General features: G+C 40.7%; 1 protein-coding gene across 1 annotated transcript in view; it reads left to right on the forward strand.

Moving 5' to 3' along the window:
- NAV2 (neuron navigator 2) overlaps window positions 1-25,935 on the forward strand; it is a 377,156-nt gene that overhangs the window by 168,571 nt on the left and 182,650 nt on the right. Inside the window, exons 8-10 of the mRNA XM_054972286.1 lie at window positions 5,906-7,028; window positions 8,104-8,222; window positions 16,620-16,728. Coding sequence (XP_054828261.1) covers window positions 5,906-7,028; window positions 8,104-8,222; window positions 16,620-16,728 — 1,351 coding nt within the window. The remainder of the gene's footprint in view (window positions 1-5,905; window positions 7,029-8,103; window positions 8,223-16,619; window positions 16,729-25,935) is intronic.

The raw sequence follows: 25,935 nt of genomic DNA on the forward strand, positions 1-25,935 counted from the left end.
ATTGTGTTCTAAATCTGTGATTTTCAGGTGTTATCTATGGGACATTGGTAGAATTTTGAGTTTAACTAGTGTCCATAGATCATAGCAGTGAGATCCAGAGCCCCAGTTATAGTAAACAGTCCTTTTTTGCTTTTGCATTTTTTAAAAAAGGTCTGGTACCAATATATAAGGCTACACCAATTTCCACCAATTCCCTCCTCAGGACTCGGGAGAGCCCCCCCCATGCCCCCCCATGTGCTGGTAAGTATAAAGAAAGTCTTGATAGTAGATGTGGGCAGAAACATGATACCCACAATCCTGCTTTTCTTAGGGTATATCCAATTTCTTCTGAATTTCATGTATTTTTCTCTGGGCATATTGATTTTGAAGAAGGAAATGTAAATGTTGGGCTAAAGATCATTTCAACATTTTAAGTAACATGTGATGTGTTCTGAATCTGGCCTACATTTTCTACTCTTCATAGAATGGAACTGGTGTGGGTTGACTTTTTTCCTGCATGTCAAAACAGACCAGGAAGTAAAATTCATTAAAGAGTGTTAAACTGACTAAATTTTATTGTAAGGATTATCTAAAATAAAAGCCTATTACTCAGAACGTAGCCGAGTATTTATTTTTCTTTTTTTTTCCTATTTCAACCCCAACTACGGTGAAAAATTTTCCACTGCATTTTTCCTTAGTTTATGTGCTTTCTTACATCTATGAACTCAAGACGCCATTTACCTATATTTGCCTTATGAAAATCTCTAATGTTTATATGCTCTTTTTTGGCTACTCATACTAATGATGCCTTGATCTATTTTCAGTTATATTGAGAACTATTTTTGGTTATTTCTAGCAGAACTGTACAGATCACAGTAACCATAAGAGATCAGCTTGTGTTTAGGCTTAACTTGACAAATTATGGGAAATAGCATATATTTTCTCCAGCACTTATTATACTGCATGCTCTCAAACGTTTCACTGAAAAATTTAAACCATAAGCATCTTCTCATTGCAAATGGGTAGGCTTGCATTTTCTGTCAAGACATTACAGGAGCTGATGAAATCCAATCTAACTACTACAGCATGTATTGGCATTCAAACAGGACCACCAACATCTTTGTAATAGAAACATTGGAATAAAATAAACTCCAGGTCTTGCACTGGTCTTTGAAAGGAACAAAAAGTATTTTTTAAAGCCTGACTGTATTTTGAATGTGAGCACATTTCACATTGTCCATTAAAGTCAGCGCAGGTTCCTGCAGAAAGAAAACTGCCTCAGGAAAGCAAACATATAGGAATTAATTAACTCATCACAAACTAGTTGAGTGGAAGAAATTCTGTGGTATGTCAAATTAAGCTTCTTTAGAAGATTGACAGTGCAAGACTATGCAGAGTTATACCAGTCTAATCTCAGTGAGTAACTCTGCATAGGATAGGCAGTGGAAATGTATCAAAACATACCACTGAGACAGAACTAAAAATACTTGCTGCTGTTTTAGTCGAAGAAAGATTGGTAAATCTGAAGTGATCCAAACACACAGGTATCTACATGGTACAATTCTTTTTATGACTCCAGACAAATGCAGGTGGAGAACTGAGTTGGAGGGTCTTGCCTCAAGGTCACTCAGTGAGTCTATGGCAAAGGTGGTATTCAGTCTAGTTTCCCTAGATCCAGCTGTATGTACATGTGTGGATTTTAAAAAAGATTCTTCAATAGTAGGGAATGGAAGTGGCAACAAGTAGGGAAGTAGCTGGTTAAACACGGCTGGGATAACTAACACTCAAGGAGGAATATATCTGTGTGTCAGTATATTTATTATGTGTCACTCACTATATGAACAGAACCAGTGTCATTCACAGCAGCCAGACGTTGGGTTCAGCCAGTGGAGAAATACCAGAGAACAGAATCAAATAGTACCCAACCACAAGCACAATGAATTCTCTTGCTTCAGTTTGCTTCTGTTTGCTTCTGGGCTAAGTTACAACAGTGGTCACTTCCACACGTCCTTAATGAGTCGGCCTGCTAACAGAACTTTGGCGGGTTATCTCACTCATTACATACGTCTTCGTTTCCCATGCGCGAGCAGGTCGTCATGATCCCGAGTTTTGAGCGTTTTTTGTGAAACTTGTTCCGTTTTCATTTTTGAGGCTGCTTTTTTCGCACGGTTATCTAACGTATCAATGCATCTGGAGGCTTTTTTGCGCTTCTGAAGTGCCCTCCCACAAATCTCCAACCCCTCCTCTCACCATTACCCTTCCTATACAAGCATCTGGCTCGTAAGCGCGAGTATATGTTCTCCTCCCCCCCTTTTTTTTACTTTTTAAAACGGTCCTTGCACTATTACAATGCAGTGCTTGCTACATTGGATCACTCAGCAATCAGACTATCAGTTTAGGAACAACATTGGGAACAGAATGCCATTTCTGATTTTATTTCAAACTAGCATTAAAGCCTGTTGTTTTGGAAAATATAACAGCTCCTAACAGTGCTTCCACCCACCCCCACGCCTCTCCCCGTGGCATCAGTCAAGAGGAGGCTGGGGAAGAGAGCAAGGGCTCCCTCCTCCTCTGATCCATCAGCCACCACTTGGCTTGTGCCCGGCCCTCCCAAGACACCACGGAGGCAGCGGGGAGCACCACCCCCACTGCCATGGGACATTGGGAGGGTCTCGCTGCCGCACTGAGCCTTCCCACAGCCTGTACTGAGCTCTTGTTTTGTCCCCACTTGCTTCTTATCCCTGCATACTGCACCTCTGCAGGGATAAGGAGTGAGTGCTAAGGAACATGCTTTGCCTTTTATATAGTAGGATATGAAATCGTGCGATTGCGCTACTCTAGTGTTCACATACTTATTAAACACTTTTGCATTTAAAACTTTGGAAAATCAATGGAAGAGAATGGAGTACTACGCACACCCAGTTTCTACATAAACTGAAAGACAGGGCAATGATATAGCGCAATCCTGCAGGCAGGACTACACCAACGTCATTTGTGACAAGGTGCAGAAAGAACGCGCTTTCTGTTTTGGGACCTTTTTTCCTTCCAGTACAAACACACACAAGAAATGCACAAGGACGCTGTGTATGGAAGGTGAGTTATGAAAGTGGGCTGGGAAGACTCGGCTTCAGGACAGAGAAAACTCAAAAAAAAAAAAAAAAGGAACATGTGGAAGTGACCAGTGTCTCTTGCTTCAGCTTGGTTTGGGTGAAATAAATGTGATTCTCTGATGTGGTGTTGGACCCCTTCCTTCACTTGGGTTCTGGGGGGATTCTATCTCTGTGCTTCAGTTTGGTTCTATTGGAATTTCTTTGGGATGAGTTCAGCTTGCATTTGAGAGTATGCCTTGGCCATGGTAGCCTTGCTCCAGTGTGTTTCTACAATGGGAGTCAGCTTTGACTTTTTCCCCATAGGAAACAATGGAGTGGCTGAGGGCACCTTGTTCAGGGGCTCATAGAATTGGTCCCCAGGGTCCAATCTTCATGAAACTTGGGGGATCTTTACAGGACAGTCAGGAATAGGTTCTCTCCAAAATTTGGTTAAATTTGGTTGAAAATCACAGCCAGAGTGATTTTCCCATAGAAAACAATGGCTGAATTTTCAGAAATACCTGAACCAAATTAGAAAATCAATCTGGAATTCAGGGAATTCTGGATTTATTTCGCAGATTTGGTTAAACAAATAATTCAGATTTATTGAATTTGGGGGGGGGGTGCACACCCCTAGAAGAATTTACCTAACAGTTAAACAGGGAGTTAGCTCTGAAGAGTGAAGAGATCCCTGGTCTAGTGTGGTTAGAAACTGCCTTTGGAGACCTTAAGGGTCAGTTAAAAACTCAAGACAAGTACTGGTGTTTCAAGATAAGGGGTTTGGGTACTGGAAAGAGGGTACCAGCCTTCTGGAAACCAAAAAGAGTAAGAGAATACTCAAAGAAAGTGTACTAGAGTGTTTGGGAAAACACTGAAACAAAAGCCTCTCATCATAAAGATTTAAGCAACTGTGAAGAGCTTAAGAAACTCTCATTAGTCTGAAACATAAGAACTAAAGTCTGTGCATGTACAAATTTTACTTCAGAGTTATCTATATTGAGTTACCTCAGAAATTTTCAACCCTGATTTCACCTGATCTTTCTCATCTATGTTAAATAAAATATTGTGTTATTTTTGAATTTAAAAATGCCTCTAGTGCCATTTAAGCTGTTTTAAGTCGAAAAGGGAAGGTGGCATACCTGAATTACAGACAAGGCACAGTCAATACACTGGAAATGGGGTGGGGGGCTGTCTTTTCTAGTAATAACTCAGACATCTCACATGTATGATGAGTAGGAAAACACATTGATGAACTATATTCTTGCAGTAATTGACCCTTGAAGAACTTTGGAAGCTCACATACCAAATAGCAGAGGAGGAAGGAATTGTTTGGATGTTACTTTTGACATTAGCTAAAATGAAGTTATTCATCAGCTCTTATGAAGCTCACTAAAATTGGAAAATTCAGACTCTGGTCCATACCTTTCTCTGTCTCCTGTTGTAACACTTTGTGCTTAATGACCCAGCACTGTGGAAATCTTCCCATTGTAGCAATGCCAACTTTCAATAAAAACAACCCTTGTAATCTTCTATTACAGTTAGGACAGTTTGAAATGTCTGTGGGCTTCTTATAAGAGAAATCTCCTAGGAACAAAAATCTTTGCTTAAAGGGGAAGATGGGAGTGCTTGGAAATACGAGGCGGTCTGGTATGGATCACACGAGTAAGGTTAACAGAGCCATATCTTCAGCAAGCAGCCAAAAGTGAAGTAAAACAGCCTCTGTGTGGCTGCAGCAGTTTGTGATTCATAGAACTGCATTCACAGTTCTGTTCCAAACGGCTTGCTCCAAGTCGCTGTTTATTTTTAAGTTTTTAAAAAAAGAAAAACAAGAAGCTCTATGTGCCATTTATTGCTAGAGGACAGGGGACTGCAGGTAAAAAGCCGTTAATCCCCAGCAAGCTGCTGGGCAGGCTAACAGTTAGAGATGGCAAACGTTAATTGGAAACATGAACGATGTAACAGAAGAAATACTTGTGGTAATTGGGATGTAACGTCTCCACAAGAGAAAGTTTGCAAAGACTGACTTTTGGAAAAGAAGTTACCCTTACTAGGTGAGTAAGCAAATGGGACTCGTAAGCTCTCTTTGAATGCTGAATCTGTTCTCTGTGGAAATACAAGCAAATATCTTCAACCAAATGACATTAATAAAAGGGTTGTACTCACCCAGGAAGTATTTTTCAGGGAGCTGTTCTTGTTCCATTCAGTTTAAATTATGAGATAAAGATAAAGCATTTGTGATTGCTGCTTTAGAAAGGATATGATCAGTTATAGTTTTGTGGATTGGGTATCAGTTTTTAACTGGAATCAGAAACTGAATATGCTGTTATCTGAAGGATTTCTGTTTTATTTTACCACTCCCTCCTTTAATTTTTGCTTTATGTTTCTTTTGAGAATTACTCCAAAAGCAAGCTTTAGCAGAAATAATTTTATTCAGTATAAAAAGGACCACTTGAGTAAAATCAGTTTTTATGTTCTATATAATAATTGTCCAATACTGATTGAGCATTTTTGCTTGTGCATTTATTAGAATGTGGTTGCTGTTAGGTTCTAAAACACATCTATATTTATTATTTGGTAAGAGCCTAAAAGAAGACTAGCGATAAGAAACAGATGGTCCCTGCCTGCAGGCTCATATTAAAAGAAAGAAAACCTGAACAGCTTTAGTTGTTAGTGATCTTGTTTTAAATGGCATGGATAATGATGTATGTAAGTAATATGAAATGTTATATAAATGTTGTTGCTGCCACTAAGCAGCACCTTCTTTTACTAGAAAAACAAACCAAAACATTTCTAAAGGACAAACCAAAGCATGGTTCTCTTTGTCACTTTTTTTCCAGAGCCAGCAGACAGTTTAGCCTCCCAGTTCACAGGAATGAATGAAAATGCACCATCTTCAGTTCAAAGCAGCAGTAGCAACAATGCTGCCAGTTGCAATAACTCCTCAGCCATTCCCCAGCCTAGCACTGCTGTTAAACCCTGGCGTAGTAAGTCACTTAGTGCTAAGCACACAGCCACGTCTTCCATATTATCAGTAAAGCAGCCAGTTCAAGAGTCTCCAAAGCCCCCTTCAGAGATGGTCAAAACAACTCCCAATGGTCAGAAATCCATGCTTGAGAAGCTGAAACTCTTTAACACAAAAGGTGTCTCCAAAGCAGGAGGGCCATCCCTTGAATGTCCAGGACCTCAGGAGACCAGTTGTGAAAGACTAGAGCTTCTTCCTAGCTTTGAAGAAAGTGAAGAGATGGATGCTGCAAATCGGAATGTGAACAACCCGGGACCAACATCTAATAGTCCCAAAATTGCACTCAAGGGAATTGCACAAAGAACTTTTAGCCGGGCACTGACCAATAAGAAGAGTTCCCCAAAAGGCAGTGAAAAAGAAAAAGAGAAACAGAAAGATAAAGATAAAGAAAAGGAAAAAAACAAAGACATTGCAAAGAGAACATCCGTAACAGAGAAAACAGAGGTCAAAGAGGAGCCAAAAGAAGAACAGACCCCACCAGCTACAACAGAGATGCCAAAAAAATCCTCCAAGATTGCAAGCTTTATCCCTAAAGGTGGAAAGCTGAATAGTGCCAAGAAGGAGGCTGCTGCCCCTTCGCAAAGTGGAATACCAAAACCAGGAATGAAAAACACCACAGGGAAATCCTCAAGTGCCCCCAGTTGTTCTGCTAAGGAAGGAGAGAGAAGCCGCAGTGGGAAGCCTGCTTCAGGCCCATCTCATCAGAAGTCCCAGTTAGACAATAGGAATTCCGGTTCTATGTCAAGTTTGGCCTCCTCTGAAGGGAGAGGGATCACAGGAGTGCCTACTCTGACTACTAGCAGTAGCATCCAGGCTGTCAATGGGCCCACAAGTACCACACAGACCACAGGCAGCAATACTGTGAGTGTTCAGCTACCTCATCCACAACAGCAATACAGCCACCCAAACACTGCCACAGTAGCACCATTCATGTACAGGTAGGAATAACTTTTAAAGCATATCTCTTTTGAAATATCCAGGTTTCTTTGCTATATGATTGTTCTGGGGGCAGGGGCGGGGGGCTGCATTGATTGGAATTAATTTGTTTTTAAAAGTAGCCTAAGTCCTAAGCTCCATAAGGCTCTTTTTGTGTAAGTGGAATTATCTAAAAGCAGCATTCCCATTCATAGGAATGATTCCTACATGTATACAATTTGTGTGTGAAAAGTCACTGTGCCCACATGAGGCTAATGCATGTAGATGGGGGATAGGCCAGTGTGTTCTGTCACAAGCTGGGTCAGCAGAGTCAGTCCTGATCTCCCTCTGTGCTCACTGGCACCGTACACATATAAGTCGTGTGTACAGGGCTAGTGCTTCAATATTATGGTAGAGGAATGGCATGAATCCTCCAAATGGGCACTCTCTAAGGAGGAGTGGTTCTCACTGCAGTCTGTATAGTGGAGAGAAAGGTCTTGCTATGTCCTGCACCATGCTATTGAAGTACTGCCCTGGTTCGTTTGTTGGTTTGTATAGGCGATTTATCATGCTGCTTTACTCCCTGTCAGGGACCCAAAGAGGCTTACATACATACCTAAGTACAATTTAAATAAACAAACAAGACTCTGAAGGTCTTTGGGCGGCCTTGGGTCCGACCACCTCACCACAAATATAACAGTGAAGCCAATAAATAATAGCTGACACAAACTGTCTGCATTTGATTCCATAACTTGAACATTGTTGTCATCAGTGAGTCTTAGGCTCAAAGGCGCTAGTATAGGTTGTTGACCGGATTGAAGACTTCACTTAACACAAAACTAAAGGTATTTGAAAGGCTTGTATGAGGGCCTAAGAAGCCTATATTTGACAGTGCCTTTTTTTTTTTTACAGTTCATTGCTTGTTTCCATTTCTAGGACATAGCTCAACATGGGACTAATGAATTATGTAAAATCAGTCTGCTGGTATATCCTGGGGAGAGGACACAAGATGGCAAGTGCAGTTGTTTTGGTGCTGAAATGCTTTTGGTGAAATAAATTATTACATCTCTCTTTCCGTCTCTGTGTTTTGCACTTTAGATCACAGACAGACAATGAAGGAAATGTAACTGCTGAACCCAGCACTGGAGGGGTGAACATGGGCATGGATTCTGCTCCGTACACAAAAACCGGACAGCCTATTGTAGAAGATCTTTCAGGTAGGACTCAAAATGCAGGGAACTGGCTAATTCTCTTAACACTTTGTAAAGGAATTACAACGGGAATAATGCAGTAGCTGCCACCATCTCCTCTCAGATAGAAGGGTTTTTTAAATGAATATGTTGCTTCCTGTGCTTCATTTTGGTAACTCAAGCCAGACAGTTACTGAGTACCTTCAGTGTGCTCAGAATCTTACAAAATGTGTCCTAAAGAACCAAATATTATGTTTTGCATTGAATATTGTTCATTTAAGAGGTTTTTGTCAGCTTTTCAAAAGTACACTACCGGTAAACATTTCAATTTATGTTAAAGTACATCGAACCTAATTTTTTAATCTAATTTTTATTTACATTTCATAAGTTTTAGATTTCTGAGGTTAACTCCTGCTAAATTACGAAGTTTTATAAATTTTGACATATTTAAATCTGAGACATTAATCATTAGCTGAACTCCCAGTTTATTTACATGCAATAATGTTTCATATTAAATTCTAAGCATAATTACTCCAGTCTAAGTCCACTGAAATCAATGTGCTTAGACCGGAATAACTCTTCTTAGGATTTCACTATTGAAGTTAGATTTGAATGTTTTGATTTTAATTGATTCCATTCAAAGGTTTAGTGCTGTGAATTAAAATCAAAATGGGGAATATGTATCTTTAATACTCATGATTTAAAACCACTTAATTATTTGTAAAAAGGAATGTGCTCATATGTAAAAAAAAATCCCACAATATTTTCATGAATATAATTCCATAGCAGTAGGAACAAATCACCCACTTCTACAGCTTTGGCAAATTATAATAGAATCACCATAAATGTTCCTTGCCTCCTAACATGGTTTCTGTTATAGGAAATGCCTGGGTTTCTTCTGCATAACTCCCACCCCTCACCACTTATTGCTGAGAGGCAGTGCAATTCTAAACAGAGCTATGCCTTTCTGTGCTTTCAATGAGATTAGAAGGATGTAACTCTGTTTAGTGTTCCACTGTCAATCAACTTATGCAAACTAGAACATATGTGTTAACACTGACTTAGGTTTGATTTTGTAAGAAAGAGTTGAGAATAATATCTGTCTACATTTAAAAATAAGTAACTGTTACTGGTGGAATCTACTAATAGTGTGATGTCTTTGCACACATTTTGAATATAGTTTTCCTAGTTCTTACTGGGGTTGGATTTAACCTATCTGGCCCTAAAGAGCTTGTGCTGTTGTTTATTTATTTATTGTTTACAATAAATAACCATTAAGAACCATCAACAACAGTTGCAACAGTTCTGTTGACTTCATTCGGGATAAAAGAGTGTAATTCTGCTTAAGATGACACTGTAATCTCATTTTGCAGGTGCAGAGTTGAGTCTAGCATAATATTGCCTTCTTAGTTCACTACTGTGTTCATTATTTCTATATTCTGTACTATCTGAATAAACAGATCCCTCTTTTTTTGTTTAACTCTTCCTTGAAGATTATTTTTGACACCTAAAACCCATTCAGAATATTGGGAGCTAGCTTTTGTCATTCAGTATCTTTTTGTCATCAATAAAAACTATTGTGTTTCATGGGAATTCTCCTCTTCGGGAATAATGAAATTCAGCTGTCCAAAGTATGCAAAAGGCAGGGGTCATTTGGTAGAAAAAGAGCAGCAGGAACTCATTAGCATAACTCATTAGCATATGCCATAGCCCTTGGTGTCACCATAAGTGTGTCATTAGCATAATTGATTTGCATATGCCACACCCCCTGACATCACCTATCCTGGCTGTTTTGGACCCAATCCTGGCCATTCAGGGCCGAAATTGGGACCAAAATGGCAAAAAGGGGCTGAAAATGACCAAAAAGGGGCCCAAAATGGTCAGGATTGGGCTGCTGCTGAGTGGGAGAGTGATCCACCACCCATCAGAGGCCCGATCCTGGCCATTTCGGGACCAATACTGGCTGTTTTTGGCCTGAATTGGGTCCAAAATCGCTGAAAGGGGCCCAAAATGGCCAGGATCGGGCCTAAAATGGCTGGGATTTGGCTGCTGCCAGATGGGGGAGTGTTCACCTGCCTGGCAGTGGCCTGATTAGGGCTGTTTTCACCCCAATTCAGGATAAAACCACTCGATCCAGGCCGAAATGGGCCCAAAATGGCCCAGATGGGGTCAGTGCCGGGCAGGGGAGCGGTCCCTCGCCAGGCACCAACTCAATCCTGGCAGTTTTGGCCCTTATCCTGGCTGAAATGGGCCTCAAATGGCTTCCCCGATACGGCCATTTTCCTGTGTTCATTTCTGCAGTCCCTTTTGACCCTAGAAAAGTCATTTCCGGGGTTGCTGGACCTGAGCAAAAGGAATAGCCATGAGACTCAGGGGGCTGCAGTAAGGAGGCCAAAACAGGACTGAAATGGCCAGGACCGGGTCAGTGCCGGGCAGGGGAGGGTTCCCCCACCCGGCACCAACCCGATCTGGGCCATTTCAGCCCTGATTCTGGCTGTTTCAGCCCCGATCCAGGCTGAAATGGGCCCCAAATGCCGAAAAATTAGGTGGGCAGGGCCACCCAACACTTGAGCTCTTGGGAGAACTGCTGGAACTGCGTTCCTGCATGTTCCCTCTCAAAATGAGCCCTGGCAAAAGGTAAGGGTAAACACCAAATATAAACTCACAGATCTTATCAGATATATCTTGACCCTAGCATTCTCCAGTGGTCCATTGGGAGCAGGTTAGTCCATACTGTTGGGAAACGATTCCTCCTCTCCAGTGCAGGGTCAGTCGATTGATCCCAGAAGGGGAGCGGCTTCCTTGGCTCTTCAGTTTTTTCTGGCCCTGCCTAAATGCAGGACGTCAACTGCAGTGCTCCGTCAAGCACGGGATCCTGGCAAGGAAAAAAAAAGGGAAAAAGGGAAGGCAGAAGATGGAGAAAGGAGCTCGCCAGGGAAGGAAGGGCTCCCAGCCCCCCCCCCCTGCTGTTTTCCAGTGTCGGAAAGAAGCAGCAGCGAGCAGTGAGTCTGACAGTGCTAGGCAAGCCTGGCTTCCACATCGGATTCCAGACTTCATCCTACGACCCCCCCGCCATTGGCTCCTACAATTAGGGGAGGTGGTAGAGCTGGAAGACGCCAGCAGGAGTGACGTTGGGTCAACAAGCCTCTGCTGCAGCTCCTGCGTGGCCACTCAGAATCCTCTCTGCACACCTGGGTGCAGCTCACTGGTGAGTGGGGCAATAAGAAGCCTACCAAGATCTGATTCTTGTTTTTTCTTCTGATCTTTCTGGAACTCCCTAGCTTTCCAAATTCACTCTCCTCTCATCAGTCCCCAGGGGATGAAGAGGAAAATCATGCTGTATCAGAACCTACAAGTCAGGAAGTTAAAGCCCATGTATTATCCTGGCTTGGTTCTGAAATGAGGAGAGAATTTAAGGAAGTGTTGAAGGAGCATGGTTTTCTTAAAGAGGGGCCTTCCTCGTCAGACAAGGCAGGCAGGCAACCCAAAAGGGCTTATCCTCCTAAAATAGGCAAATGTAGGCACCTTCTCCATCTAAAACCAAAAAAATGAAGAGAGGAAGAAAGTCCCACATATGGGGAACCTAGCCGCTTGGAAGATGAGCACTCAAACTCTGAGATGTCAGATTTATCCTCCATCAATGAAGAGGGAGAGCTATCAGAGGAAGAGGACAGCATGGCCACCACACAGGTGTGGTTTTTCCCTCAGGAGGTCTTTGCCAGACTTCTACCCAAAGTGCTGAGGGTTCTAGAGATTATGCCAACATGCCCAGAGAAAAAGGACACGGGGTCTGCCTTTCCACAGGGGTCAGAACGGGCCTTACCTTAAAAAGGCAGTCTGCAACCTGGCGTGGCCTTACCTGCTGTTTTCCATGATACCATGAAGGCAGAATGAGAGACACCAGCAAAATCAAAGTCCACTCAGCCGATTGTTTCCAAGTTATACCCCCTTACTCCTGACACGGCTAAAGAAATCAAGTTTCCCATCGTGGATGACCCAGTTTCTAGCCTGGCAACCACCTCTGCTTTCCATGGAAGTGGACAGCCTTCCAAAGGACTCCTGCGATAGAAGAATCGAGCAGGCATTACCTAGACATTTTGATGTCTCAGCAACATCAATGAGAGCCTCAGTGACTGGCTCCTTCTTTGCCGGAGCAGCCTTCTCCTGGGCGTCAGATTTAGCTGCAGTGGAGAGCAACGTTCCGAAGGAGATCAAGGATTAGGTCAAGAAAATTGCACTAGCAACAGCCTTCGCTGCAGATGCATCCATGGATGCCTTCCAGTTCTCTTCCAGAGCCATAAAATTCAACATTGTGGTGAGAAGGAACATGTGGCTATGGAAATTGGAGGTGGACCCCTCAGCCGAGGTGAAGGTGACGATGATCCCATTCAAAGGGACCAAACTTTTTGGTGAGGCATTAGAGAAATACCTCGTGGAAGACAAAGAGAAGAAGAAGAGAAGAAGACAAAGAGAAGAAGAAAAAGAGAGAACTGCAACATAGAGGTTCCAGTCCTTTTATGAATCCAAGAGGGCCCCAAGATACAGGACATCCAGATCCTCTAGAGGACGATGGCAACCCAGATCCGGATTAGACAATAGATCCACAGTCTTTTCCAAATTTGGGCAATACAATTAACCGTAGAAGAAGGAGCCGTCAGCATGACTACGACACCCCAAGTCTAATCACCAAGATAGGGGGCAGACTACAGGAATTTGCAGACATGTGGCATCAAATGCTTTTGGACAGATGGGTTCTCGACACGGTAACAAATGGATATTCTTTGGGATTCGAAACAATGCCACCGAACCATGTCTTTCAGTTACCAAGAAACCCATCCAATCAAAAACATCGGCTTCCTACTACAGGCAATTCAACACCTAATCGAAATCAAGGCTATTGCCGGTTCCACAAGGTCAGAGGAACCAAGGAGTTTATTCCACCTTCTTTATAGTCCTGAAGAAAAACAGAGACATCAGAGCTATACTGGACCTCCTGTGGCTAAACCGATTCATCAAGACCCACAAGCTTCGCATGGAGACATTTCGAACGATTGCAACAGCCATCCAGAAGGGAAACTTCTTGGCTTCAATTGACCTGTCAGGGGCTTCACATCCCCATAAAGGAGGCACACCAAAGATTCCTCTGTTTTGCTTACTAGGGGAAGTACTTCCAGTATCAGACACTCCCTTTTGGGCTCAAGTCATCTCCCAGGATTTTCACCAAGGTTCTGGTAACACTGATGGCCTTTCTCAGGCTACGAGGGATATAAATTTTTCCTTACTTAGATGAAATTTTAATAAAGATCCCCTCCATGCAGGAGGGACTGGAAGCAGTAAAAATGACATTGGGATGCCTAGAGAAACATGGATTCATTGTCAACACAAAAAAGAGTTCCCTCATCCCAATGCAGAAAATTGTTCACCTGGGAGTTCTACTAGACATGGTAGAGGACAGGATGTTCTTATCTCCAGAGAGACAAAAGAAGCTACAGTCCCTGATTTTACAGATACGGAAGAACCAATATCAGGAGATCATGTATCTGGCACAACTGGTAGGCATGATGGTATTCTGCCAGGATGTGGTACAATGGGCAAGATTCCATACATGCCTGCTTCAATGATTTCTGCTTCCTTATCAAAGAGCCATAGCTCACAGAAAGTACCTTTTGATAAAAGTACCAAGAGGCATCCTTCAACATTTGGAGTGGTGGATGGATCCAGACAGGTTCCAGTTAGGAGTCCTTCTCAGGAAGCTGAAGAGAGTGGTGCTAATGATGGATGCCTGTTGATGAGACTGTGGGGCTCACTCCCAGAGCAGAACAGCCCAGGGTCCCTGGTCACAGAATGAGAAATCCAAGAGTATGAACCTGCTAGAACTGAGAGCTATAAGGAATGGGCTACTACAATTCAGGAGCCATCTGACAGAACCCCATGTCCTAGTAAGAACAGACAACATGACAGCAAAGTCATACATGAACAGACAAGGCAGGGGACCAAGTTCAGGACTCTACACAAAGAAGCCAGCCTCATTCTAAACTGGGCGGAGAAAAACATCCAATCTCTGAAGGCAGTTCATGTCACTGGACTGGACAATGCCCCAGCAGATCAGTTAAGTAGAGGAAATCTAGATTAAGGAGAATGGATGTTGAACAAGGAAGTCTTCCAAATAGTATGCAACAAGTTCAGCACTCCGGACATGGACTTGTTTTCCAACGGTCAAAACTGTCAGGTACCAAGATTCATGTCCAGAAGAAGGGAACCATAGACTCTGTGTTCAGATGCTCTGAATTGTGACTGGCCAAGGTGTCTCATGTATGCCTTTCCACTGATCCAACTAATTTGCAGGGTAATACAGAAAGCCATAGAACAATAGGCAGAGATGATAATAATAGCACCATATTGGCCCAGGAGAATATGGTTCTAGGATCTGAAGAACCTATCGATTTCGGAACTCTGACGCCTACCTATCAGAAAAGATCTCCTGACACAAGGGCCCCTTTTACATCTGTAGCCAGAGATGCTTCATCTCACTGTCTGGAGATTGAATTCTGCCAGTTTAGACAGCTGGGCACTCAGAGGAGATGATACTCGCCTCAATGAAGAAATCTACCAGCAGAAGTTGCAACACTACTTGGCAAGTGTACCAGAACTGGTGATCAAGCAGACAGAAGGATTCAATACCAATATCTATTAAAGAGGTTCTACTCTTTCTCCAGGAAGGTCTGAACAAGGGGGTGAGCACAAGCACCTTAAAGAGACAAATGGCAGCTATCTCAGCCATAGGGTGGTGTAGAAAAGGGAAGCCCCTCGCACAACACCCACACAGATTTTTACGAGGTATGTCCTTAATTAACCTACCTCAAATTCACAGGTTCCCTACATGGAATCTTAACATAGTTTTGAGGGCACTGGCTAGAGAGCCCTTTGAACCCATGGCGATGTGTCCCCTAAAGGAGTTAACTTTCAAAACACTTTTCTTAGTGGGGATTACTTTGGCCAGAAGGGTATCTGAACTAAATGCTTTATCAGTGGATAAGGAACTTTGCATTTTTCAAAATGATAGGGTCGTTTTAAGACCAGACCTGACCTTCATCCCAAAAATTAATTCTACATTTCATAAGGGTGTGGACATTAATCTGCCATCATTCTGTACCAACCCCAAGCAGAGAAAGGAAAGGGAATGGCACTGTCTAGATGTCCACCGTGCCCTCAGCTTCTACATAGATAGGACTAAATCTTTCAGAAAATGCGAATCCATGTTTGTCTCTTTTAGAGAGTCATCTCTAGGGAAAAGGGTATCTACTTCCACCTTAAACAGGTGGATTAGAGAATGTATTATTCTGGCCTACAAGGCCAAAGAGCTGGAACCACCAAAAGGGATCACAGCTCACTCTCTCAGGGGCCAGCCACTTCGGCCGCATATAGATCCTGTCCTTCACTGGAGATGATATGTAAGGCAGCAACTTGGAGATCAGTTCACTCCTTTACTAGGCACTATAAAATAGACAAAATAGCCTCAGCTGAGGCTGCCTCTGGGAGAAGAGTACTTCAGCAAATCTAAATCTCTAAATCTGGATAGTTAAGTAACCCTCACTGGGACACACTGTTTTTATACGTCCTAACAGTATGGACAGACCCACTCCCAATGGACCACCGGAGAATGGAAGATTTAAGTATCACTTACTGTGAAGCTTCCTTTCTTGGTGGTCTGGGAGTGGGTCAGTCTTACCCACCCTACAGAGAAAGAGGGTGTGCTGCAGTATATCTGTTAAAAAGGAAGTTATCGGGAACACGAGTAGGGAAATAGAATATGTGTATAGTTGACAACAAGAAGTAATCTCACTGTTTGTTATGAGTTGTGTTAATGTTAGTAAGTAAAATTGATGCAGCAAGGTGGAGGGGAATTTCCTACCTACTACAAAAGTTCACAGGGACTCCAGGCTTGAAAAAGAACTGAAGAGCCGAGGAAGCCCCTCCCCTTCCGGGATCAATCAGATCGACTGAACCTGCACTGGAGAGGAGGAGTCACTTCCCAACAGTACGGACTGACCCACTCTCGGACCACCAAGAAAGGAAGCTACATGGTAAGTGATACTTAAATCTTCCATTCTCTGTGACAGAATATTTCACACTGATAATATGACTAGGAAACAAAAGCATAAATCATCAATGATTTTACTACTTAAAGGCTAGTACAAGGGAAGCCCGTGGCAGTAAAGTTAATAATATAACTATGCCTAACTGTAGACAAAGCTACACTAGGCAACATCTAGCAATAAACTGAATCCAGCATGAGACGGTATTAAATAATGTAAAAGCAGGAAATTGCATTTGACTTGAAACCACGAGGGATGGCTGTACAACTGTTTTGATTGGTAATAGTGTATATTTTATGTTTTTGTCTAAAATTACATTCTTCCATAGGGGAAGATCCAGAAACCCGCCGACTGCGAACTGTCAAGAATATAGCTGATCTCCGGCAAAACCTAGAGGAGACCATGTCTAGCTTACGGGGAACCCAGGTCTCTCATAGGTAGCTGCATGAATTGCTTCTTTATTCATACAAGGGTAGAACTGTATGTTGCCCTTTTCCCCTGTCCTTGACTGTTTCTGTGTTTGCTTCTAAGAAATGATTAAGAATGATATGATAGACATTAAATTGACTAAGTATGTATTGTGCTTTATTATTCTTTTTTTCAAATTGAAAGGCCAGGTTCTAACTCTTATTCTTGGTAATATCCTAATAATTTTAGTAGTGGAAAGAACAAGAGAGAAAACTCTGTTGAAGCCTAGACTCAGAGCAATGCTTGTTAAACATTTTAAGCAGTGTTTGAATAAAGATGTGAGAAAATGTTGCTTACGTTTTCTCATGAGAGACTTCAAAACATTTTAACCAGATCTATAATATTGTATTTAAACAACCAGCTGAACTGTGTTTGACCTATTTGATAAGGCACATAATTTGAATTCCTACCTACTCTTTGAACAAACAGAGCCTTAAAATTGTATTAGCAATAAACATAGGTACGATTTTTGAATGAAAAGCCGTCTTTAGGATCACTGAGAATATTTCAACAACAAAAACCCATTTGTCACATTTGAGCATTTAATGAGATTTAAATGTTCATCATGATGTTTTCTGAAAAGTAGGTGACCACATCAAGAAGGTAACCTGGCATAACTATAAAATGTCTGGATGGCTGTCAGAAGTAGCCCACAAATAAATTCACAACTTAAAGGCTTGTGTGGCAAGTTCAATTAAATCCGCTTCCATACTTAGGAACTTGCGGAATATCAGTTTTTCTTTTGAAGTTTTAATTAATGTGATGACTCAGTGTGATTTAATGACAATTACTATAGGTCATTAAAGTTACCCAAAATTCTGTAGAAGGCTTATCGTTGGTACAGTCTAAATGAGCCCACTTTGAGTGCTTCAGCCAAATTACATTATATGTTATGCAACTAGGAAGTAAATTCAGCCAGAAGAAATAATAAAGAAATAACAAAGATTTCTTGGCTGAGACATACAGTAACTTGTGGATGTGTGTGTGTGTTATGTGCCATCAAGTCACTTCCAACTTGGTGACCCTATGAATTAACAACCTCCAACATGTCTTAGCATTAAAAGCCTTGCCCAGATCTTGTAAACTGGAGGCTGTGGCTTCTTTTATTGAGTCAAGCTATCTTATTTTGGATCTTCCTCTTTTCCTGCTGCCACCTTTCCAAGCATTATTGTATTTTCCAGTGAGTCTTGTCTTCTCATGATGTGACCAAAATACAATAGTCTCCGTGTTGTCATTTAAGCTTCTAGGAAGAATTCAGGCTTGATTTAATCTAGATGCTACTTATTTGTCTTTTTGGTCTTCCATGGTATCCACAAAACTCTCCTCCATCACTACATTTCAAATGAATCAACTTTGTTCCTGTCAGCTTTGTTGATTGTCCAACTTTCACATCCATACATAGTACAACTATGGACAGAGACATAAAATGCTCTTGTCACCATAGAGAGACTGCCATATTATCTCTCTACATAAACACATGCCATTCAAATATACTTGGATCTTGTTGCTAGAAACCTTAAAAATCTTTAAAAAAAATTATTGGTGAGTTTTTATTTCATATTTAATACATACATTCCCATTATATCTAATTTGCTCTAAGCCCCCACCCTTTTCCTCCCCCCTCCTTGTCGACTTCCAACAGCTTTCCAACCCTTAACCCTTCTTATTGCTTAACTTAACTTCACTTATATTCTTCTATAACACATATTTCATAATATCTCTTACTCTAAGCATCTTCAAATTATTTTATATATATACTATATTAAATCCAGTAATATATCCATTTTACTCTTCCTTAATTAAATTATATGTTCTAGATAAAATTTCCTTACACATAATACTAGCTTAGGTTGTAATAGTTAAATTTCCCCCTTAATGGTAAAGTCGCTTCTCCCTTCTATCTTCAACATCACATTTTAATAATTCTCAAACTGCCACAGTTCTCCTTTCACATCCCATTTTTTTTTTGTAAATATTGTTTCAGTTTCCCCCAATCAGCAGTAAATTGTCCTGGGTCAAGATCTTTAAGTTTTCTTGTCATTTTGTCCATCTCCGCCATGTACAGCAATTTGTAAATCCAATCTTCTATAGTTGGTATTTCTTGTATTTTCCATTTCTGCGCATACAAAAGTCTTGGAACTTCTTCCATTCCCAAGTTCAGTAGCAACAATTCTGGGTTCTTATTTATTTGGATTTGTAAAATCTCATTAATTACTTCAATTATATCTCCCCAGTATTGCTTAGCTACCTCACAAGTCCACCACATATGGTACAATGATCCTTCATGCTTTTTACATTTCCAGCATTTGTCTGACATGTTAGTATTTCCTAACGCAGTTTTCTTTGGTGTTAAATACCATCTATAGATCATTTTATACACATTCTCTTTAATGTTCGTACAAGTTGAAATCTTCAGTGTATTTTTCCACAAGTGCTCCCACGCCTCCATTGTTATTTCTTTATGAAAATTTATTGCCCACTTCACCATCTGGACTTTTACTGTTTCATCCTCCGTATGCCATTTTAGAAGTACTTTATAAATCTTTGAGATTTCTTTCTTGCCTTCTTGTAATATCACTTCTTCTAATTCTGAATTTTCCATTCTTATTCCTCCTTTTGAACAGTCCGAGTTAAAAAGATCTCTGATCTGTCTGTATTGAAACCATCCATAACAAGGAGACAACTCTTCTTCTGTTTTTATTCTTAATATTGAATGTTGTATTTGTGTTATCTCCTTGTAAGTTAAACGTTGCTGTTCATTGTCGACAGTTCTCAGATCTATTACTTCATACGGAACCACCCATGAAGGAATTCCATCTTCCATGTAAACCTTATACTTCTTCCAGATTGTGAAGAGGCTTCTTCGAATGTAATGATGCAAAAACATAGAATCCGCTTTTACTTTATCATACCACAAATATGCATGCCATCCAAATATTTTTTTATATCCCTCCAAAGCCAGCAATTTACGGTTTTTTAACGTTATCCAATCTTTTAACCATGCCAGACATATTGCTTCATAGTATAGTCTTATATTGGGCAGTTGCAAACCACCTCTTTCTTTCACATCTTGTAATACTTTCATTTTCACACGTGGTTTCTTGCCTGCCCACACAAAGTCTGAAATTTTCCTTTGCCATTTGTCAAATTGTTTATAGAGTCTCGAATAATTGGAATTGTTTGCAACAAGGACATCACACGCGGTAAAACATTCATCTTTACTGCTGCTATTCTTCCCAACCATGATAAATTCAGTTTATTCCATTTTATGAAATCTCTCTCTATTTGTATCCACAATTTCTCATAGTTGTTTTTGAATAAGTCTATGTTTTTCGCAGTCAGTTCAATACCAAGATATTTTACTTTGTTAGTTACCTCACAGTCCGTTATCTCCATTAGTTCTTGCTGCTTCTGCTTAGTCATATTCTTACATAGTAACTTCGACTTCTTTTTGTTCACATAAAATCCAGCCAAATCTCCGAACTCCTTTATTTTGTCAATTATTTTAGGCATGTTCTCAATTGGATCTTCTACTATTAACATTATATCATCCGCAAATGCTCTGACCTTGTAGGAAAATTCTTTTATTTTTATGCCTCGGATTGTGTCATCCTCTCGTATTTGAATCATCAATATTTCCAAATTCAAAATGAACAACAATGGAGACAGAGGGCAGCCCTGTCTTGTACCTTTACTTATTTTCAATTTTTTGGTTAGATCATCGTTCACTACAATCGCTGCACATTGGTCTCTGTAAATTTCTTTAACCGCTTGTATGAACTTTTCTCCCATTTGCAGCTTTTCCATGGTGGCAAACATAAAGTCCCAGTTCAAGTTGTCAAATGCTTTTTCCGCGTCCACGAAAAAGAAACCAACTTCCCTGTCACACTGCTTGTCATAGTATTCAATAGCGTTTATTACTGTCCTTAAATTGTCTTTGATTTGTCTATTAGGCAAAAATCCAGCCTGTTCTTCTGCAATAAATTCCAACAGCCATCCCTTTATCCGTTCCGCCAAAACTTTTGCAAATATTTTATAGTCATTATTCAGCAACGAAATTGGCCGATAATTTTTAACATTGGTCAAGTCCTGTCCGTCTTTCGGAATCAGTGATATATTAGCCTCGTTCCATGAATCAGGAATCTTTTGGCCTTGCATCACTTCGTTCATTACCTCTCTCAAAAAAGGTGCCAATTCGTTAGCCATCATTTTATAGAACTTTGCCGTCAGCCCATCCGGTCCCGGTGCTTTCCCTAATTTCGTTGATTGGATGGCCTCTTTTATTTCTTCCTCTGTCACTTCCCTATTTAATTTTTCTTTCCATTCCTCTGACATCGTTGGAAGTTTCATTCTCTCCAAATACTCCGCTATTGAATCTCTACTCACTTCTTTTTTCTGGTACAGTTTTGCGTAAAATTTATAAAAAGCTTTACTAATAGCTGATTGATCCAATAATGTTCTGTCTTCTTCTCGAATCTTAATTATAGTTTTCTTCTCTTTTTTCTTTTTTAATTGCCAAGCTAAATATTTGCCAGGTTTATTTGCACCTTCAAATATTTTTTGATTCATTTTTTTCAGGTTCCACTCCAATTCTTTATTATTCTTTGCCGTCAATTGCTCCTGCAATATTTTTATGTCCTGATATATTCGCTTCTTCCCTGGTCTTTTCTTAAGTTGCATCTCTTTGGCTTTGATTTTTTCAGTTATTTCCTTTCTCTTTTCTTCTTTTTTCCTTCTATCTCTTGCATTCAAGTCCATCAATATTCCTCTTATTACAGCTTTGTAAGTGTCCCATACCTTATAAGTTGACACATCCTTGTTTATATTATATTGTATAAAGAACTTGGTCTCCTTTTGTAGCAACGCCATATTATCTTCTATCTGCAGCAAGTCCTCATTTATTCTCCATCCTCTTCTTTTAGTGTTTTTCCCGAATCTCCACATGATTGGGTTATGATCTGAGCCTACCTTAGGCATTATCTCCACATCTCTAGTCCACAACATTAGTTCTTTAGAAGCCCCGATCATATCAATTCTTGATAGAGTAGCATGCCTCGCAGAATAAAAGGTATATTGTCTATTTTTTGGATTTTGTCTCCTCCATACATCTTCTAGACTTTCCTGTTCCTTAATCGCAAAAAACGACTTTGGCAAAAGTCCTCTTTTTTTTGTGCAATTTTAGATTTCTTATCTTCTTCCAAGTTTGTAACTCCATTGAAGTCGCCTGCCAGAATTATTTGATTATAGGTCAGCTCATCGAGTTGTTTTTGTAAATCCTTGAAAAAGTTTTCTTTTGCACCATTGGGTGCATAAATTCCAATCACCGAGGTCTTCTTCAAGTTCCAAATTATTTCCACTGCTAAATATCTAGCTTCTGCATCACTTAAAATTAATTTTGGCTGCAGTTCCTCCTTTATATACAACACAACTCCTCTCTTCTTCTTTTTGGAGGCTGCTGCAAATTCATTTCCAAGCTTTACAGATTTCAAATACTTTAAATCCTGCTTTCTGATATGTGTCTCTTGGAGACATACTATATTACATTTTTGTTTTAAAAGCCAGTGGAAAATAGCCTTTCGTTTACAGGGTGAATTTAGTCCATTTACATTCCAAGATATTATTTTACACTCCATGATCACATTCTTGTACTTTTTGGTAAGTCCTTTTCATTGTCCCTAATAAAGTTTTCCATCTCGTGACCCGACCTGATATTTCTCCTTACTCCACCAAATTCAAATGCCACTCCTTCTGGTATTTCCCATCTGTACCTAATTTTCAAATCCTTTAACATCTGGACCAGCTCTCTGTATTTTTTCCGCTCCAACAACACCGCTCTGGGCAGTTCTTTCATGACTCTCACCACCTTCCCGTCGACTTCTAATGGTTCCTGAAACTGTTTGCTTACGATTGACTCTCTTGTGTTTCTAGTCGTAAATTGCACGATCATATCCCTTGGTAACTTCTTCTGAGCTGCAAATTTTGAATTAATTCTGTATGCCACGTCCAGGAGAGCCGCAACCTCCTCTTCTTCTTTCCCCAGGTAACCCGCCAAGATTTCTGTAATCTGCTCTTGGGCTGTTTTTTCCACAATCTCCGGAATCCCACGAAATCTGAGTTGCTTTTCCATTTGTTTACATTCAGCGACGGCCATTCTTCCCTTCATTCCTCGCATCTCCGTTCTCTGCACATCTGTTAAGGTGTCAACCGCGTTCTCTACTACATTAACTCTCTGCTGTGTAGCTTGCAAGTCATTCTGTACTTGATCCATTTTTTTTGTGAGTTCTGCCATCTCCAATTTTAGTGCCTCTTTAAAGTCCTTAAAGTTCTCCTGCATCATTTCTTTAAACTCTTTGTTTCCTTCTGAGACTTTTTTATCCAAATTTTCCAGCATGGTTTGCCACTCCTTTGACATCGTGGGGCTAGCTCTACTTCGCTCCCACGTGTCCGCTCTTTTCCTCAACTCCGTGGCGCTAGTTTATTACTTTCTGTTATTTTTAAAAGTCCTGATTCGGTTTATTTTTTAAAGAAAAAAGTTTGCGTAATCCAAAATGTTGGGTGTTTTTTCTTTATGGTTTTATGTTGAAGCAATCACCCTTACCTTCACCAAAGATGGCCTACTTCCGTTTTCCTTGAAGTCACAGCCTTGCCCTGTTCCAAAATGGCGGCCTTCCGCTTCCGTTGTTAACAAGCCACTTCTTGCCAGTCTCTTTATGATTCTGACGTACTTCCTGCTCCCCTTCTTTTCACAGCAGTTCTCGCGATATTAAAACTTTCTCACAGTCTGCTATCTCTTCCTAGCCGCAGGTATGTAAACAATAGTCAATTTTCTGCGTTAACTTCTCTTTACAATGTCTCTTTTTAAAATGCCATTTGTTTACATTCAGCTACGACCATTCTTTCCTTCATTCCTCGCATCTCCATTCTCTGCACGTCTGCTAAGGTGTCAACCGTATTCTCTACTACATTAACTCTCTGCTGTGTAGCTTGCAGATCATTCTGTACTTGATCCATTTTTTTTGTAAGTTCTGCCATCTCCGATTTTAATGAAACCTTAAAAATATTTATGTATTTAATCCAGGTTTCTAATGGAAAAAATAGCATTTAGCCTAAATTCTAGTACATTATCAACATGTGATATTCTGAGATTTGTGATTTGTAAGAGTTAACTAGCATAGCAAGTTATAACAAGTGGAATTCAAGCTCCTGTTTTGACCTGCTGAGAAGAAAATATAAACCTAAAATGTCTTAAAATGGTGCTTCTGTGTCTTAAACTACAAATATTCTACTTATTGATAAATCACGTATTGCCCTGCAGGATTTTTGCAGTAAGGATGAAGATTTAACTAAGTGCCTGCATCTAACTCTGAACTTGGCCCACATGTAGACAGAAAAACCTAAAGAATAGGGCCAGGTATACACATCAGACATTTTTCTTCTGATCCCAGGTTTGCAGAAAAATATCCAGAAGAAAAAGAAACATTTTGGTTTAAAGAAAAAAAGATATTTCATGTGTGAGGTCTTAGCTGCCATTTTAGAGAAGGGAAGAGCAGCTGCTATCTGCTGTGTAAGCCAGGCTGGTGGGGTAGAAGGAGCAGTAGTTGCTTCTGCCCACCGTTCCCCCCCATCACTGCTGCAAGACAAGTGGGTGAGCAAGCAGGCAGTAGAGAAGTAGAAGCTGCAGCTGCCCTGATTCTCACTCAGGCAGCCTCCTGAGCTGTGGCTTGAATCCTGGATGCATGTTCTTCTTGCAGAAAAGGAGACAATTTCCCTGTTTCCCTCTTCCACTGCACTCCCTCTTGATGTTCCTGGGGCAGAATCTCAGTGGGGACAGCAGCCGGAAGTTGATGATGGGAAAGCTGTAATTCATGCAGCTCGACTCTGTTAAGGCTTGGATAAAGAAACTTGTCCTATTAAAAAAAATGGTGCCAATATTTACGTTAAATACCTTTCATAACCTGAAATCATGCCTTGAAAAATATCCGTTGCTCCAGCTTTGCTGAGTAAGGCATATAACAGGCAGAGAGTGAGAAAGCTTGTTCTTAGGATGCTATCTGCAGCTATAGCTGTGGTCACCCTTCTGGCTTGATTATGGCCTTGCCTACTGTGCTGTATATAGTATTATCCACCACGTGGAGCTGTCTGTAGTGGAACTATGGAAGCATACATAGCCTCACCCAAATGAGACATAATGATATAGTCCTGTGACGCATCATGTTCTAAATGTAGGGTTGCCAGCCTCCAGGTAGTGGCTGGAGATCCCCCGGAGTTACAACTGGTCTCCAGGCCACAGAGATCAGCTCACCTGGAGAAAATGGCTACTTTGGGGAGTGGACTGTGTGGAATTATGCCATGCCAAGGTCCTTTCCCTCCCCAAAACCCACTTTCTTCAGGTTTCTCCAGGTTTCACCCCCAGATCTCCAGGAATTTCCCAAGTTGGAGCTGGCAACCCTATCTAAATGTTCGGGGGGGTGTAAATATGATCATTGGTTATCACAGGCTTTGAAAGTAGAAGGTCTCATGTTCAATTGCTGTTAACTTCAGTTAAAAAGAACTTACTAAGTAGGTCTAGGAAAGATCTGAGGTAGTGAGCCACTGCCAATCGTAAGTACTAAGTTAGTTAGATCAATGATTGGATTCAGTAGCTTTGTTCACATGTTGACAGTGAATTCACATACATCCTGCATGCACATGCATGCAGTGCAAATGAGCCAATGTATATTTATTGTACAAATTAAATCAGGGACAAGTACCTGGATAAAGGTTAAGTTTGAATCACATGTTCAGTTATACATTCATTGAATGTAACATGAGAATTACTCAATACACGAATAAAGAAAAATCAAGCAAATTGTATGTGCATTCACTGAACATGGCTAGTTTAAAGAACCCCCTTCCTACAGATTTAATCATGGTGATGTGGGCTAATTATGTCAACAGAGGCCCTCACTATTTCCCAGTGAGCGTATGATATCAAGCTAGATCCCTATCCATGCTGAACTGATATGGCTTTATTGTACAGCATCATAGATCAGGTCCTCTTCCAAAGATGAGAAACCTTATTCCATGAAAATAATGTGGTATAATATAACTCAAGTGATATTTTTTTGAAAATGTGCATGGTTATGATGATGACATACACCAGTTTGGTGTAGTGCTTAAGAGTGCGGGACTCTAAT

The sequence above is a fragment of the Eublepharis macularius genome, chromosome 2 (genome assembly GCF_028583425.1).
Source record: "Eublepharis macularius isolate TG4126 chromosome 2, MPM_Emac_v1.0, whole genome shotgun sequence".
NCBI lineage: Eukaryota > Metazoa > Chordata > Lepidosauria > Squamata > Eublepharidae > Eublepharis > Eublepharis macularius.